General features: G+C 36.5%; 1 protein-coding gene across 1 annotated transcript; it reads left to right on the top strand.

Moving 5' to 3' along the window:
* The first annotated feature begins 389 nt into the window (after window positions 1-389).
* Window positions 390-18658, top strand: LOC140805793 (probable serine/threonine protein kinase IREH1). The gene is made up of 17 exons (XM_073162100.1): window positions 390-1322; window positions 3720-3790; window positions 3898-4080; window positions 4165-5508; window positions 11654-11826; window positions 11895-12141; window positions 12241-12333; window positions 12417-12557; window positions 12654-12746; window positions 13527-13731; window positions 14366-14451; window positions 16040-16128; window positions 16877-16928; window positions 17204-17260; window positions 17343-17516; window positions 17606-17683; window positions 18377-18658. Exons 1-17 carry the CDS (start codon window positions 614-616, stop codon window positions 18458-18460), a joined length of 3879 nt encoding a protein of 1292 aa, XP_073018201.1. The 5' UTR covers window positions 390-613; the 3' UTR covers window positions 18461-18658.
* The last annotated feature ends 97 nt before the right edge of the window (window positions 18659-18755 follow it).

The following is an 18755-nucleotide window of genomic DNA, read 5'->3' as shown; positions in this document are numbered from 1 at the left end:
ACAAACATGCATATAAACATACATATATATAAATGTAAAGATTAAACGATTTAACTTTTAAATAAGTAAATTTATTTATTAATATAAATATTAAAAATAATTTCAAATTAAATATGTTATATATGTCAATTAATTATTGGTTCAAAGAAATTAATAAAAAATCACGTGTTATAGTTAAGTACAAAATTTATAAAATTCTATAAAAAAAAATCTACAAAAATCTATAAAAATCTTGCAAAAAAGTCTACATAAATTCACATAAATCTGTGAAATTCCATAAAAATCAATAAAAATTTATTAAATCCATAAAAATTTATCGTTTTAAAAATTCATTAAAAATCATCAAAACTCTTAATTATACATTTACAAAAACAATGAGAGTTGAAGTCATTACACTGCGTCCACGGTTCAATTCCAGTCAAAACCGTTCGATTCTGGCACCGCCTCCTCCCCCGTCGAATGCGGCAAAAAAAGCTCGCAACTTTCGTCCTCCGCCGTCTTGACGCCATGTCCACAGCTTCTGCTACTGCTAACTCACTATCCCACTTGCTCCATACTCCCATTTCGGGGCTACTTTGAAAGAACCAAGAATATTTGAGTAAAGTAGGTGAAAATGGTGTTCAAGGGAAGGTTTTTTTCTTCGAAGAAATCCGACACTTCGAGCCCAGACGGATCCTCCAACAGTCCTCGATCATCTGGGTCCAACTCCAATTCCCCGATCCGATCAGATAAGAAAAAGCCCAAATCTTTATCACCATTCGTTTCTAAAGATAGCTCCGCTTCTGCAGCCGCCGGTGCCTCCTCCCGTGCTAACACTCCGACGTCAACTAGCAAAATCCTTCTCAGGAGAAAAGATTCTAAAGGTAAAGATACGCTGAGTTTAAACAAGCCCACAACCGAGATATTGAAGAATTCATCTCCTGCTCCTTCCAATTCGAAGAAATCTAGCGAGACCGCGGCAGGACCCACGTCGGCATCTTTTTCGCCGATATTGGCTTCGTCCTTGGGTTTGAACAAGATAAAAACTCGATCGGGACCGCTGCCGCAGGAGAGCTTTTTTAGTTTCGGGAGTAGGGATAAGGGGGTTCCTTTGGGTTCTAGTAACTTGTCGAGGCCTTTGGGTAGCCGTGGTGTCCTTGATGAAGGTGATGTTGGTAAGAGGAAGAAGGAGAAACCATTGCTGGAAAATGTGGAGAATGGAAGCAATTCAGATGGTATGTCGACAGAGAGTGGGCCATCGAGGGATCAGAGCCCTCATGTTACCACAGCTCAGGCTAGATCTCGGCTTCAAAATGGCGAGTCTTCGTCGGGAGCAGCTACGGGTATTCATTTTTTTTCATCTTATGAGGTCTACAGACTTCTTTAGTTTACATGTGGTTCCAATGACATTTTGTAGTTGTGTTTGTTCCTTAATATTTTTTTACTTGAGCATAAGGCCTGTACAGTATGAGGATATACATATTTATTTGAACTAATGGAGCATTTGCCATACAAGGTTGAGAAGAATCTATGAATTAACTTAGACATGTAATCTAGATAACTGATTGTACATGGCGATCAGTGGATGATTTATACCATTGGGCTTTGTTTGAATCTGCTGTAGTAGGTGTTTCTGGTTTTTCAGTCAGTGGAACTCCTTAAGCATTATGATGGCTGTATGTTTATTTTACCTGGTTGAGAAAGTAATTTCCATAAGTTCTGAAACCAATTAGCATAAGGCTGGTCAAAAGAATCTCAACCGGTGGTATAACATACTAGATACTTAGAAGTGATATGCCTTCTTACCCATATTTTTGAACCGTATAATCTTCAAGAGGTGGGATTATAAGGACAGGTGAGCAGATTGAATTGGCTCGTATGGAACCTGGCTTCGGTAGGTGGCATTATAAGGACATGTGTAGCATATTGAATAGGCTCGTATGGAACCTGGCTTCAGTTGTCAAATTTTTGATGGAATGTGGTGCCATTATGAGGGGTATAGAAGGGTGAATTTTTGAATTGTGGGTTTATGTTAGGGATGATCAAGTGCGATTTGGTTCGGTTATTGATAAAAGTTTGAAACAAACCCATTCTATTTGTTTTGTTAAATAGCAAATCAAATCAAATCAAAATAAACCTAGATTTTTGGTTTTGTTTGGTGTGGAAAATTGTTTTTTTGCAGATTAATTATTTTGATTAATGTTAAATATAATTTAAATCATCTAATATAATATTTGTAAATAAAGAAATGTCAATAAAAAAACAAAAATCAAAGCATTTAACAATATAAAGTGTGTGTCTCCGAAAGAAACTACACTATCGTCACATAAAAACCTTGGGAGACATGAGTTCGAATCCATGTTAAAACAAAAACCCACCACCCTCATTATAATAAAAAAAGATACAAATATCTTTTTAAAAAGAGTAAAGAAAATTAAACTGCTTAAGAAAAACGATTAAATTGAATTACGACCATTATTTGTTTTTGTTTTTATGATAATCAAACATGTAATGCTATCATTTTATTCGCATATTTTATTACCTTTTATTTTTATAATATAATTAATCGAATAAATTCATCTTTCTAGAAATACTTGTAACACAAAATATGAATATATTATTTGTTGCTTATATTATATTAATATTTAGTTTGATTTTGTTTGGTTTGGGTTGTTTTTCAAATGAACCTTGGACCAATTAAAAGCCAATTCAAACTGTGACTAAAATCCAATCAAAACTATGCAGTTTGGTTTGGTTTTTCACTTTGGATCATTAAGTTTGATTTCCGAATGCCTCTAGTGTATGTAACTCACTATATAAGGCTAATTTTGAAGAGGTGATCATAGTTGTTTGAATAAGTAATGAGGAATTAACTTTTCTGGTTGAGACATGAGTGATGTATGGATACTACCACCTGCTTTTTTCTTATTCTTTGAACCGTGTTTATATTTTTATTTATGATGTGCAGGAAAACTTCAAGTACATTACTATTACCTCTAAGCATTATCATTCATAATGATAGGAAGCAAACAGAAAACCAATCTTTTAATAGACTTTGGGAAAAAAGTTTTGTATTTGCTGGAATAGGGGATGAAATGGGAAGAAAAGCAGTACTATGAAGAATTGTCTCATTTATCGTTTGCCTTACATGATGCTGTCATGTTAATCTAAGAATATAGCACGTGGTGAAATGATGACCTCGTTTAAACCATAGTATCTATCACCTTTATAGGCTGCCAGAGATCATGGCAAAATGGCATCAAAATGCTCCGTCATTCTCAATTCTCTTCTGTGTCCTCGTACCTTTCCCATGGATGTTGTTACTTTCCTTACGACGATCCAGAATTTATCTTATATAAACGTGTATAAATGTATTCAGCCAAATTTTTTCCAGAAACTTCCCGTTACTCCGTAAGTTAAGAAACAAAGTTACACTGACATACTCTAATCTGCATGAACTGGTTGAGTAAATGACTTTCCAACTTTCAGATTTCCTCAATTAGAATGGTTTGTTGTTCATCACATTTGCTTATTTACCTCTTCCCTTAGCACCTTGCTGAGTTTACTTTCTTTCTCACACAGCATTATCTTTCACTATGTGCTACCAAGATTGAGGCTTCTTGTAGTAGTTAGAACAAAAAAATGCTAAATTTCCTGTCAGGGAAACTGGAAAGACTCGTAGTACTTGGAGCCTCATGTTATGTGGTGCAGCACTCATACCTTTTACTTGGTTATTTCAGGGCAATTTGATTCATCATGGGGTAATTCTGTAGGTCTCCTGAGCTCAGATGCGTGTACTCCAGAGATTAAGGTGGTTTATTTTTTTTTTTTGATGCTGTGAAGCATAAAAGTTCAAAGTTCCTTGACCAATAATTCAAATTTGCTTATATTATTTTTGTCTTTACATACTTTTTATAGGCATCATATGATTGTGACAATCCAAAAGAGTCTGAATCTCCCAGATTTCAAGCTATACTCCGTGTTACAAGTGCGCCCAGGAAAAGGTTTCCTGGAGATATTAAAAGCTTCTCTCATGAGTTAAACTCCAAAGGTGTACGACCTTATCCATTTTGGAAGCCTCGAAGGTTGAATAACTTGGAGGTATTCATATTTATAAACTCAACTAAAACAAGGATATTTTGCTATTATTCTTTTGGATATTCAATATTTCTAAAACTGCAACAGGAGGTTTTATCAATGATACGTACAAAGTTTGACAAGGCAAAGGAAGAAGTGGATTCTGATCTCCATATTTTTGCAGCAGATCTGGTTGGAGTTTTAGAAAAAAATGCTGAAAGTCATCCAGAATGGCAAGAAACTATAGAGGACTTGCTAGTTCTTGCTAGGAGTTGTGCAATGACTTCACCTGGAGAATTTTGGCTTCAGTGTGAAGGCATAGTACAAGAGTTGGATGATAGGCGGCAAGAGCTTCCTATGGGCATGTTAAAGCAGCTGCACACTCGAATGCTTTTTATACTCACTAGATGCACTAGATTGTTGCAGTTTCATAAGGAAAGTGAACGAGCTGAGGACGGAAATTTTTTTCAGCTCCGTCAATCACTTCAACCTGCAGATAAACAGGTTCCTCCTGTCATTGGTAGTGATGGAAAGGTGCCCAGTGATCCAAAAGTCACGAAGGTTCCCTCCACCAGGAAATTTTATAGTCAAGAACAATCGGAGTGGAAGAAAGAACTTGCTGCACAAGGAAAATTTCAATCTTCACATGCTGAAACCACAGAAAACATGGATTCTTCAGCTGGCAGAAATAGAATGGCATCTTGGAAGAAATTTCCATCTCCTTCTGGAAAAAGCCCCAAAGAAGCTGCTTCAGTTAAGGAGCAGAATGACACTATTCTGGATGCTTCAAGATTATTAGATAATAGAAAAAGAGCAAGTGATGCAGAGCTTGCTACAGCTAAGATACCTGAGGTTTCTCCTATTAAAGATTCTCATGTTAATTCCATGATGCCCATGCCCTCCAAGCACCAGCATAAGCTTTCCTGGGGCTATCGGGGAGATCAGCCTATCGGATCCGATGAAAGTTCAATAATTTGCCGCATTTGTGAGGAGGAGGTTCCTACTTTGCACGTGGAAGACCATTCTAGAATATGTGCAATTGCTGATCGATGTGATCAAAAGGGTGTAAGAGCCAATGAGCGTCTTCTCCGAATTGCTGAAACTCTTGAGAAGCTTATGGAATCATTTTCGGCAAAGGACATTCAACAAGCTGCTGGGAGCCCAGAGTCGGAGCTTATTTCCCCAAAATTCAGTGATTGGTCCCGCAGAGGCTCTGAAGACATGTTAGATTCTTTTGCTGAAGCTGAGAATACCATTGATGTGGATGATTTTAAAGCTTTACCATCCATGACATGTAGAACACGTTTTGGTCCTAAGTCAGACCAAGGAATGGCAACATCGTCAGCAGGCAGCATGACACCTAAGTCCCCGTTGATGACACCTAGGACAAGCCCAATTGATTTGCTTTTGTCAGGGAAAGGTGCCTTCTCCGAGCATGGTGATCTTCCTCAGGTAGACCTTAGTCCAGTTGAATTGTTTTTCGTTTATTGTAATCTCTTGTCTTCAGTTTCAAAGCATCCTTCATAAAATTCGCTATTTGTGATTTTGGTTTGCAAGAAAAAAAATTATATTCTGCAAGTTTGTCCTTAATCATCCACAAATCTGTCTTTGAGATGATTTTTTTCATAAACACGTTTTATAGAAGCTGTGTTATTTTGTGACAGTGAAACACTGAATTTGCTAGAATATGGCGTCGGGGTTGTTTTCGGTTTGATCTTATGTTTTTCTAGGCTAATAATATCTCCGGCTATAGTCAAAGTTTCATTTTATTTCTATTTATATAGTATCAACTATGACACTGAAGTAAACTCCAGTGACCTGGGCATCTAGCTCGGGCCGGCATCCTTAAATATGTGAGAGGGACACATTTCAGTTTTTGTTTATGTAAGTGAAAAACCAATTAACGTACGAGGAATTGTAAGTGTAAAACCATACATTTCAGTAACGTATGAGGAATTACAAAGAAACTTTTTTTTATGTTTACTAATTTTTATGTAGAAACACTTTCCACTGTGATTTTACCATGCGGAATCTTAACGTGTTCTTGGTTACAAGTTATTGGTTTGACATTCAACAGCAAAAAAGAGAATTGGTAACTTTCTTCTTCAATCAGTGTCCTCTATTCCTGATCATCGTCGAGCGCATCTCCCCCCCACCCCACCGGCGCCGTCGGCGGTCCTCTACCCTTTCGTCTTCTTTCGTTTTCGTTTCCTTCTCTTCTCTCATGTTGCCTCGTTTCTGCCCCTCCGGGTGATAGCGGCCGCCGTTGGAGTACCTCTTTGCTGGCAGTCTCTGTCATCTTTCTAGCCAGTGGTCTTCTCTTCTCTCCGGCTTCCTGTTTTTTTGTTGATAATGGCGCCTTCTGACCGTTCTATGTAATGAGACCTCTTCTCTGTGTTTTCTTGCTTCTGGATCGCTGAACATTAGCACCTTCGAGGGGATGTATGCTCAGAACAGGGCTATATTATATCGACGGAGGTCGTCTCCTATTTTTAGGCCAGTAGTTCGGATGAAGAAGTGAAGATCGAACAAAAAGTGTTCACGCTGAGGGTGGGCACTGGGGGATCTTCAATATGCTGGTCTGAAAGAACTAGGAACGCGAGCTATTTGCTGGATCTAGATTGAGAAGAGGCACGTTGGATTAGTTTAAAATTTAAGGATTTTGTCGATCTTCCTTCGTCGTGCTTAGACTTTAATCGCTTTAGGGGCAGAAACGCAGTATATACCATTCAGAGATTTACAAGCAAACGAGGCTGCATCCTAGAGGTGTCTAAATTCAACAAGCTGTGCAGAAAACAGATCACTATAGTGCCTAGTGGTTACAATTCATGGGGTTGGAAAAGGATTATCAACATCTTGGCAAATTTACTAGCAGAGAACTCCTAGAGGAAGGCCCAACCCATTCTAGATCGCGGCAACGCTCCTGGTAGAGTCAACTTCGTACATTACAAAGATAGGCTAAACGAGATGGAGCTTCGTCTAGGGCTGAAGGTCGTAGAGTACAGTGGTAAGCAAAGGGTGGACCATAAATGGCATGAAGCACTTATTGTTACCAAAGGAAGGATCAACATTTCGAAGGAGCATATACAACTTGCTCTTGGTAACTCTGTAAACATGAGGGTTGAACTATTTCCGTTTCAAGCTAATAAAGCCGTGTGGTGGCCTTCCAATTTGTCAAGAGAGGGTTCTTCGACAGAGGGGTGTCTTTTGTCTTTGAGGAGTGGAGACCAGAAATCAACACGTCAGACATGATGGTTTATAATTGCTGCAGTAGCTGACTTAGGATCTTTGGCCTAGCTTGGAACTTATGGTCGCCTGATACTTTTACTGTTATCAGGGATCGGTGTGGGGGTTTCATGGACATTAATGCTGACACATTATACTTCAGAGATCTTGGGGCAGCTAAGATCAAGGTGAAAGGTACCGAAGAAGAGTTTATTCGAAGTAGGATGAAGATTCCATTGGATGGAAAGACTATAGAGATTCGAATTCAGGTTGATACTTTTGACATAACAGTCTACGAGTACTACGAATGGTAATCATACGCTCAGGTCGTGGTTAATGGCAAGAGGACTTTGGCGGGTTGGGGTAACTCAAAATATTAGTAGAAAACAAGGAGTTGCGGATTCTATCAGTTGCTCTATTAAAGAGGCCAGGGAATCGGACGTTATACGAGATCTAGTATTAAACATAGAAGACACGAGGAAAGGTTTTGGATCTGGTAATAGTGGGGAAATGGTGAAAGATGTGCATGCTTTTGCTACCCTTAAAAAGCACGAAGACCAGGCAGCAGAGGAAGGCGCGACGTCGGCACCCCCATTGGGGGAAAGGTGACTACGACCTTAAAAAAAATGTCCCTAAAGAAGTTAAATAATTCAAAAGATCACCCATTCAATCCCTGATAAACCATGAGTCCGAGGAGCAAGCTAAAATTATAGGTGATGTACGCACAAAGATTTACTGCCTATATATGGGAAAACTTACAGCAAAAGACAATTCAAGAGTATCAATGAGGGTATAGCCGTCCCTTAAGATGGTGGTTTACTAAAAAGTCTATTGAATAAAGAGGACACTGGAGTTCGATTTGGATGATAGAGAAGAAATAGCTTTCACCGGTACACAAGATGACGCTTTAGAGGATGGTTTCGATTCCTCTGAGTCTGATAGCCATGTATCTTATCAATCAGAGTCTTCGGCTCACACCTAGGAAGAGGTGGCGGATCTTAAAGGGCTGTTCTCATCATCTCCAGGACCTTTGCCTACTACCGTGTCCCTTCAACCGGAAAATGCGACACCTTTAGTGGGAGAGGTACTATCTTGTTTTCATTAATCATTTCTTAATCACTCATTCAAGCTTCATTCTATTCTCCTTGCGTCGTTCTCTGTTCTGGGGTTGTCTAGTCGTTTTCTATGAGGAGGGAAAATGAGGGTAGATGCTAAGACGGGTATAGAGAGATTAATTTCCAAAGGGGCTGAGATGACGATCAAGTTTGTGCTGAGAATACGATTCTGGGAGTGTATTCAGAGTACAAGTGTTGGGAAGGTGTCGAGAAATCAATTGGCATCTTAAGCAGAGAGCTAAACAGATTGAAGTGCGGGATTAACTATGAGAAAGGCTCGACTTCGAAGTGTCCAAATGCGTTATTATGAAAATATGCTCTTGGAACATTAGAGGTGGAGGGGCAGCTGATGGCGGGAACTAGTTTGCACTGTTTTACGTAGGGAAAAACCGCGTGGTGCTTTTAGAATCAAGAAACAAATGGTGGATAATCGATTCATTGCAAGTTTTTGGAAGTCCAGATTTGTTGATTGGGTAATCTTACCAGCATAAGAAGTTCTGAGGGTATTTTAGTGATGTTCGATCCTAGAGTGGTGGTGGTTAGTGATAATTTTATAGGGGAATTTTCGGTTTCGATTGAGATTCGTTGGAAAGATGATCAAATGGTGGTTCTTAGCTATTTACGGACTATGCAAGCCAAGAGACGGATAATTCTTTTGGGACGAACTGGCAGACAAGTGGTGCTTGGGGGGAGACTTTAATGTGGTCAGAAACACGAGAGAAAAGATGAATAGCCTTTCAAATACTACGAGCATGTCGTGTTTTCACAATTTCATCGGGGAATTGAGACTGGATGACAAGCCTTTATTGAACGCAAATTACTCGTGGTCTAACTTCAGGGCCAATCCGGTTTGCTGCCGTTTAGACATATACTTGTTCTCCGGGGGATGGGTAGACATTTTACCCACTTTCAGACAAACGGTGTTACCCATAACTACTTCAGATCAGTATCCAGTGTTGTTTGATACTGCTAAGTTGAGTTGGGGTCCATCTCCTTTCAGATTTGAGAATGATTGATTGTCTCATCAAACCTATAAAACTCATTTTGTTGTGGTGGAACAATGGGGTTAGTTAGGGGTGGGAAGGGTACAAGTTTATGAAGAAACTCAATGGAATAAAAGTCGAGGTTTCCAAATGGAATAGAGAGGTATTTGGAGACGTGGGTGTTAAATACGCGGGATTGGTAAACATAATTAAATAGTTGGATGACTTAGAAGCAGGCGGAAATTGGTCGGATTTTCTTAATGAGGAAAGAAGGGCGGCGAGGTGTGAACTTGAAGTCATATCATTTAGAAGGTTTCACATGGAAAGTCAAAAAGCAAAAGTGCAATGGTCGAGGGACGGGGATCAGAATTTCAAATTTTTCCATGCCTTACTGAATAATCAAAGGAATAGGTCAATGATATATATGGTGGAACTGGAAGATGGGTCTGTGATTACGGAAGAGAGCCAAATTGAAGAGACCATTATCGGTCTATAACGGCTGGAAGTAGGGAGAGACAAAACAGAAATCTCTCATTTCCAATTCAGGGACGATATTTTGTTTTTTGCCCAATATGAGAGGCATCTGCTTGTTTTGGTGGAAATACTCAATTATTTCAGCCTCAATCAGGATTGAAAAATAATTAGGAAAAAAACGTTTGTTGGGATTAAAATATTTGGAAGTGGAGGTCAAAGGTTTGGCTTTAGCGACTGGGTGTTAAAAAAAGAAATGGCCTATTAAGTACCTCGGGCCACCATTGGGTGGAGGAATTTTGATTTTTGGGAACCCGTGGTTTCCAAAATGTTTAAGAAACTAGCAAGCTGGAGAAAGACGTTTCTCTCAAAAGAGGGTCGCCTAACATTGATAAAGTCGGTGTTAAAAGTGCGATGCCAACGTATTTCATGTTTTTTTGAAGTGTCAATTCGGGTGGCAAAAATGATGGAATAATTAATGAGGGACTTTCTATGGGACGGAGCCGATGGGGAGGCGCATTGTCGTGTAGTTGCCTAGGACCAAGTTTGTGAACGAAAAGATGGGCGGGATTTAGGCTTGGGGATATTTGTTTGAGGAATAAGGCACTTTTAGGGAAATGGTGGTGGAGATGCTCACTGGAAAAGGATTCTTTGTGGAAAAAAGTCATCAAGAGCATTTATGGTCGACAAGAAAATGAGTTGGTCGTGGGGTTGGCTAGGAACTCGACTTTTAGAAGCCTTTGGAAATTTATCTCTCGTTCGTACCCGGCTTTTCATCTGTTAATTAGGGAGGTGCTCAAAGGGGGAATCTCATTCGTCGGAGAATTTTAGGGGTTGGCTGGGGGATTCTTCAGGGTCTTTTTCTTTTAGTTCTTTCTACGACTTTTTTTTCCGATCTGCAACTTTCTTTTTTTCCCGTGTTACACTAATATCTGGAAAGTACATATCCCGCATCAAGTTCAAGTTTTCTTGTGGACCGTGGTTTTGGGAAAATTGCCGACTTGCGATTCATTGCGAAAACGATGGCCTGCATGTGCTTTGGGCCTGCACTGGTGTAGCCTATGCCGGAACAAAGAGGATGATCAAGACCATCTACTATTGCATTGTTCATTCACGAACGGAATTTGGATAAAAATATTGTAGGAATCGGGTTTCGAATGGACATTTCCGAGAAAGGAACATGACATGTTTCTTTTGGAGCCAGACTTGCTTACCGGGAGGAGAACTGCGAGTTTTTGGTAATTGGTAGTTCATTGCATTTTTTGGTTAATTTGGTTGGAGCGGAACAAAAGAATTTTCACAGATATAACCGAGTCTATGGACGAGGTCTAGGATTAGATTAAATTCAGAGTCGCGAGTTGGACGACAAAGTTGCGGAGTTTAACCACCTTTTTATCTCAGACGTGAGGGATTGGAAATTTCTATGCTGTTGACGAAAGTATAGTAGTTTTCTTTCTTTGCGGCATTTTTTGCGGATTTCTCATCCGCTTTTTTGTATTTTGTTATCTTATTTTAATAAAATTTTCGTTTGCAATAAAAAAAGTGTGTTTTATATTGTATGAAATCAACCTAGAATAATGAGAACTCACTTATCTGAAGATTGCTTGGATGAGATATGGATCACGTCAATAATAAGTGATTATTTTATCGATCCAATTCCCAATGTTAGATTGATTTTGGGATTCTGTTGAGCGTGTTATGTTTTAAATGATGATGATTGTCCAGTTGACTACTGCCAATTACATTAAATTGAGTTCCAGTTCTTTCTTTTTTATTGTTCATATTGGGGAAACACGTATACAGATAAATGAACTTGCTGATATTGCTCGTTGTGTGGCAAACACACCCATTGATGATGATCGTTCTTTGCAATATCTGCTTTCTTGTCTTGAAGACTTGAAAGTTGTCATAGACCGAAGAAAATTTGAGTCTCTCACGGTGGATACATTTGGAGCACGCATAGAGAAATTAATCAGGTGAAGTATTGACATTTTTGTTTGTATATGATGGAGCATTAGTGTTAACCCTTCATTCAATCATGTAGGGAGAAATATTTACAACTATGTGAGCTAGTTGATGATGATAAGGTTGATATAACAAGCACTGTCATTGATGAAGATGCTCCTTTAGAAGATGATGTTGTGCGTAGCTTGCGTAGTAGTCCGGTGCATTCTAACAGAGACCGGACTTCTATTGATGACTTTGAGATTATAAAACCAATTAGTCGTGGGGCATTTGGCCGAGTTTTCTTGGCCAAAAAGAGAACAACAGGAGATTTTTTTGCGATAAAGGTAAGTGAAGTATAACAACCAAGAACAAGAAAATGCCTTACGGAATATACTGTATAAAATTCAATTGATAGCTTGACATTGAGAATTTGCAATCTGCAGGTTCTTAAAAAAGCAGATATGATACGCAAGAATGCGGTTGAGAGTATTTTGGCAGAGCGGGATATTCTAATATCTGTTCGCAATCCTTTTGTGGTGTGACTATTTATCTTGCAGTTCTTTTCCTTTGTTTTCTTTTAATGATCATTTATAAATTCATTTATTGTCTCATGTTTTAGGTCCGGTTCTTTTATTCATTCACTTGCCGTGAAAATTTGTATCTTGTAATGGAGTACTTGAATGGGGGAGATCTTTATTCATTGTTGAGAAATCTAGGCTGCTTGGATGAAGATGTCGCTCGCATATATATTGCAGAAGTTGTAAGTGTTTATTGATTTCATTTATGTTCTATTTTATTCCTCATTCTTATGGTTTCTAGGTGACTGATTAACGTGTCACGTGCGATGGATGACCAGGTGCTTGCTTTGGAGTACTTGCATTCACTTCGTGTGGTTCATCGTGATCTAAAACCCGATAATTTGTTGATTGCACATGATGGACATATCAAGGTCATTTTTTGTCATGCTTTAATTGCTCTTGCCTTACATTGACACATTCAGATTTGCTTATTTATATCATTCACCTATAGGCAACTTATTAGGCTTTATCTTTTCTATGTTTTGATACTTCATTGAAAATATAAGTGGTGTAAAGATGACCTCAAAGAAAAAATTTATATGTGATATGACATTTTCCAAATATTGAGCCAAGTACTGTAAGATAGATTAGCAAGATGAGCTTCAAGGGAGGCTATTTAACAAGAACTCCTTCCCTTTTAATCACCTTGCGACTCCTTCCCTTTTAATCACCTCTTGACTCTGTCATGCTATATCCGACTTTCCCAAGAGCCTTATTTGAAAGTCAAATCTTACTTGAATCTATTGTTTTCCATGTCCCTCTTCCTATCTTTATCCTTATACTAGAAAGGTACAATGGGTGCTTCAAACGCACCATCTGCATTTTTGGTTAATTGAAATTAAGAGATGAGTTGTGAGTTGTCTGCGAATAAGACTTTTTTTTTTCGTGCATTTATTTTTGTGTTACTCTTAAGTAAGTTTTGAAAATCTTTGTTGATCTGATACATATTACAATCGCAAGATTATGTTGTACAAGGGAGAATATCACTCCAGATGAACTGCCTTACCTGTGTCATAATTTGATTAAAACTTCTACAAGTGCGACAGATGAAGCACATGAAGTTACTTCATTTTTGCTGTCGTCTACTGTCTTCATGTGGTTCAATGTATAGTTTGAGTTTTGAAAATACTTGTTTCCTTCATTTTGAACAGTTGACAGACTTTGGGCTATCAAAAGTTGGCCTTATTAACAGCACTGATGATTTATCGGCTCCCGCTGTCAGTGGAACAACTTCAATGGAAGAGGATGAACCACCTCTATCTGCATCCGAGCATCAGCAAGAAAGGCGAAAGAAACGCTCAGCAGTGGGAACTCCAGATTACTTGGCACCTGAGATTCTTCTGGGAACTGGGCATGGTTAGTGTGTCCTTTTTTCTTTTATTTTATAGTCTGTAATGTATTTGAAGCTTTCAATTCGTTTTGTCTAGATAAATAATCCATCGTCTGTTGACATGACGTTGATCTTGTATTTGAAAGCAAGATTATAATTCATAAACTGAATTATTATTATCATTATTATAATAAAATGATAGTTTCCGATCAAAAAAAAAAAATTCATTAACTTCTTCCCACGAAGTGTTCAGTATAATCACTGATCAGTGAAATCTGTACCGTTTTTCATTCTCTTTCTAATCCTATAAGTGTATCGTTACCTTGTGACTGCTTCATGTTTATTCAAAAATTTTGACACTAGAAGAAAAGGTAGCCTTGAGAGGTACTCACTTAGATGTTACTTATCAGGGGCAATTTCTTTTAGATGCACATGAGGTGTCAAGTTGCATGATTGAAATGATTTTAAGGTTTGTGATGTATATTATATAGTCTAAGTGGTCATTTTATGGGTTACTATCTACATACATTATAACACCGAGTAACTGGGTAGAGTTATAGAGTAAGGTTGTAGTTTTCTGGATGAGGATGCTCGATGCACTTTTTATCTGTAACTTGTCAGAAATTATGCGTATTAATATTGTTTTCTACATGTCCTCAGGCTTTACTGCAGATTGGTGGTCTGTGGGTGTTATTCTTTTCGAGTTGATTGTTGGCATCCCTCCTTTCAATGCTGAGCACCCTCAGGTTAATAAGATGTTTTAATCTCTTATATATATATATATATATATATATATATATTAGGAATGTACACGTGTGATGCACGTAAGTGACTAATAATGAAAAATATAATAACGAGAATTAGATAATGTTTAAATTCGTTTGAATAACATTATGTTTATAAGTATTTATCAATCTAAATATATCGAAACACAATACATAAACATACATCATAACAATAAATCATATATATTCACTTATTTATATGACATTTTTCAATTCACGACATAATACAGCTCTCTTAAATGATAAATCAACAAAAATATTTTTCATTCAATTTCATTCAAAATGAAAAAAACAATAAAAATAAAATTAACAGAATAGTGAATTTTACCAAAATCAAAACTAAAATTTACTTAAATAGAGTACACATAGACAAACGTCAAATAAAATTCTTTTAATTTACTAAATTATCATAATAATGTTAAAATAAAATCATTAAACTTGTTATTAAGGTAAATATCACTTTTGTTTTTGCTAACTTTTACACATTGTGGATTTTATTTAATTTCTATGTTTTTTTTAAAATACATATTATAGATAATTAATTTTATATCAGAATCAATCATTTATAAATTAATATTGGTGATTAATAATTTAAGAATAATAAATTTTAACATAATACCACTCAAATAAATATATATAGTAAAAAACATATAAATAAAATAATATGCAATACTCAGTTAAACAATTTTATATGTAAAATTGTAATATATAACAAATGATAATAAACTATCAATATAATTCATATTTATTATAAGGATTATATTGATTAAATTTTTTTTAAAGATTATATCATAAATTTAGTTTAAAATTTAGAAAAAAAAAAGAAGAATGTGTATTAATGTCCAAATATATCTAAGATGGACAATGAATCACAAAAACTGACTAAGAAATGTAAATAAATAATTTTTTTACATAAAATTTAGAAAATAAAGAAGAATGTGAATTAATATCCACATCTATTAAAGATGGACAATGAATCACAAAAAAAACCCTTAAAAAGACATATTAATTTAATTTGCTAACTTAAATGAATAAGGAAATGTAAAAAAATAATTTTTTTGGCATAAAATTTAAGAAATAAAGAGGAATGTGTATTAATGTCCAAGTGTATTAATGTCCAAATTCATTTTAGATGGACAATGAATTACAAAAAAAAACCTCTTAAGATAACCTAATAATTTAATTGGCCAACTTAAATGGACAAGGACAAATAAGGAAATTCACAATTGAAGTGGTATATTTATATGTATGTTAGATTAGATAGATATGTTAGATTAATGTCCAAATTCATTTAAGATGGACTATGAATTATAAAAAAAAAACCTTAAGATAACCTAATAATTTAATTGGCACTTAATAATTTAATTGGCCAACTTAAATGAACAAGGACGCATAAGGAAATTCACAATTGAAGTGGTATATTTATATTAGAATATTAGATATATATTATTTCTATCATGTGGCTGATGAGCTATTTGTGTACTTAACCTTATATTTTTCCTTCAAGGTCCTTTTTGGTTGTGTTCTTACTTGATCATTTTTTTTGTAGAAAATATTTGACAACATTCTTAATCGTAAGATTCCTTGGCCTCGGGTGCCTGATGAAATGAGTCTTGATGCTTACGATTTGATTGATGGGTAAGATAATTCCCATGGTTTGTATTTTTTACTCAGCATGTCTTCTATTCTAACCTCCTCATGTTTGTGCTCTCACATCCCTACTTGACTTCCAGTTTCTTCTGAATGTTTCATATTTCAAAATGTGGTAATATAAAGGTTTGTATGAACATCAAAGACTCGAGTAGTTGCGTATGTTTCTCGTAGATGTGTTTTTAAAGCATACGCCCCTTTTTATTTTCCTTTTATTTTATTGGACATAATTTTCCTATTTTCTTGAAATGAGATTTGGAGCATTATCAGTGGCTGTTCCTCTCTTCCTTCTCCTGTACCATGTGAAAAATATGTTCAGTGTTTCTATTCCAACCTCGGGTTTAGCTAAATTTGGGAAATAAATAATATGAATTATTGTGATATTGGGCATCAGCATAAATTATAGTTCACTGTAACGTGGTCATTAGTGATCCACTGAATGATATAAACGTGGTTTTGAAAAATTATTTATCCAAGTTTTTTTCCCCGTTGGAAGATTCCTGATTTTCCTCTTCCAAAGTATGGCACAACCATATTCTGCATATAGACTTCATATTGGGGCATACAAATGCATAATCAGTGCTTGAGCTATCACCTGTGTAACATGTTGAAATTGTTCTTGTTTCATCTTTATTTGCTTTATATGAAGAAGCTACATAAACCTATTCACCAAATTGGTGAGTTAATAAGCTAAAATTAGTTGATCTGCCTGAGAGTTTCTTGTGTTAACTGACAGGTTTTTGACCGAAGACCCAGACCAGAGACTTGGAGCTGGTGGAGCCTCTGAGGTGATTTTATTAATTGTCTTACCTATGATGTTAACACCTCTTTTAGATGATTGTACGATGGATTTATTTAACAATCCCTTTCAGTGTATCTTATTCATTATGATAAAGCATTGTTCTAAGTATGTCTTCTTTATGACAAATTTGATTTACTATAGACTTCTAGGAAAAATTGCTGCCGGTTATCATCCTTCGTCCCTTAAAATAGCATCATTATAGTTGATTAAAATCATCATTCCGATTTTTATGCCAATCTAAGAATAAGATATGCGGGGCAGGTGAAACAGCATCCATTTTTCAGAGATATTAATTGGGACACGCTTGCTAGACAGAAGGTTTGACTCTAAAAACAAGTTGAATTATCGATCATATACAAAAATTGGTGGCATTTAAGAATCATTCTGCTACTTCTCCCAGGCAGCTTTTGTCCCTTCGTCAGACGGTGCAACAGACACTAGTTACTTTACAAGCCGTTACTCGTGGAATCCATCTGATGAACACGTTTATGCACATAGCGAATTCGAATATTCCACCGACAATGGAAGCATTAGTGGTAGCAGTAGTTGCCTGAGCAACAGGCAAGAGGAACTGGTGCGTTGGTGGAACAGAACTTAAAATTTTATGTTCTAGTCATGAATTTATGATGCTAATGGTTTCGAATTTGATGGGATCGTGAACAGGGAGATGAATGTGGGGGTCTTCAAGAATTCGACTCCAACTGTGATATCAATTATTCCTTCAGCAATTTCTCATTCAAGGTAATAATTTAATCATTTCGTGCATAATGGTGCCGAGTTTTTCTGATTTTTATTTGCTGATGGTTTGTAGGGGATATTGTTAAAGTATGTATGGGTTACCTATACACTTAGCTTTTGGGACAAGTAGTTTTCGATTTTGTATTAGTCTATTAGAGTGTGGAGGCTACATACGCAAATTCCTTGGTTTACAAAATCCCATATATTTCAATAAATTGGTCTTGGGTATCTCCAGATCTTTGTTGCCTTATGTCTCACTAATGTGCATGTTTACGCCTTTAATTTTAATTCTGAACATATACTTGTCACTACGGCTTAGAGTTGAGGGGGGCATGTTGAAATTTTAGAGTATTGAGCCATTTTCTCTCTCAAACTTTTAGATGAAACGACCTCCTTCACTTGTTTCCATCATTCAATTCACATGTCATGCTTTATATGATTCAAAACAGATATGAACCTAATTTCTGGTTTTCTTTCCATCAATTCATCATAACAAAACCGGTCATTTAGCATAGCATTACAAGATTTTCTCTTCATACTTTTGAATATTATAAATTTGTTGCAAGCTTTCAAAGGTATTGCTGCAAGAAAGTCCATTTGTGCTTAAATACATAACATTGGGCATTACCTTGATTTATTGCTCAAATGTCAACGGCTGTAAACTGCCTAAACCTCATATTCATTTTTGTGCAACAGAATCTTTCCCAGCTTGCATCCATCAACTACGATTTGCTTACAAAAGGTTGGAAAGACGATCCTCCTGCGAACTTTAGTGCATAGTTCGGGTATGTGGGGTGCAAAAAACTTACCAGTATTTATTCCCTGTAAATGTGTTCTGTATTTTGCTCAAGTTTTGGTGTTTGTATAGAGCCCTTTTGTGCTTTTAGCATCATATAATGTAGTACTCTTGTTACAAAATGATCTTTGGGTTGTATTACCCTCTTTTGAAAGCCAATTTCGGGTGTATAGCCGGTTTTACTTGAAAATTGTTTTGAAAGCCAATTTCGGGTTGTATTACCCTCTAATGAAAGCCAATTTCGGGTTCCCAAATTAGCTTACAACTTGTTAATTCTTC

Source organism: Primulina eburnea, chromosome 11 (genome assembly GCF_022965805.1).
Source record: "Primulina eburnea isolate SZY01 chromosome 11, ASM2296580v1, whole genome shotgun sequence".
Taxonomy (NCBI): Eukaryota; Viridiplantae; Streptophyta; class Magnoliopsida; order Lamiales; family Gesneriaceae; genus Primulina; species Primulina eburnea.
Note: the sequence above shows the minus strand (reverse complement) of the source record. Positions and strands in the feature narration are given on the sequence as shown.

Excerpts from the sequence above, each read along its gene's own strand:
- LOC140805793 (XM_073162100.1), top strand. The coding sequence starts at position 614 with ATGGTGTTCAAGGGAAGGTTTTTTTCTTCGAAGAAATCCGACACTTCG. Across the intron at positions 1,323-3,719 it reads TTCGTCGGGAGCAGCTACGG|GGCAATTTGATTCATCATGG; the intron begins GTATTCATTTTT and ends TGGTTATTTCAG. Across the intron at positions 16,929-17,203 it reads GAGCTGGTGGAGCCTCTGAG|GTGAAACAGCATCCATTTTT; the intron begins GTGATTTTATTA and ends TATGCGGGGCAG.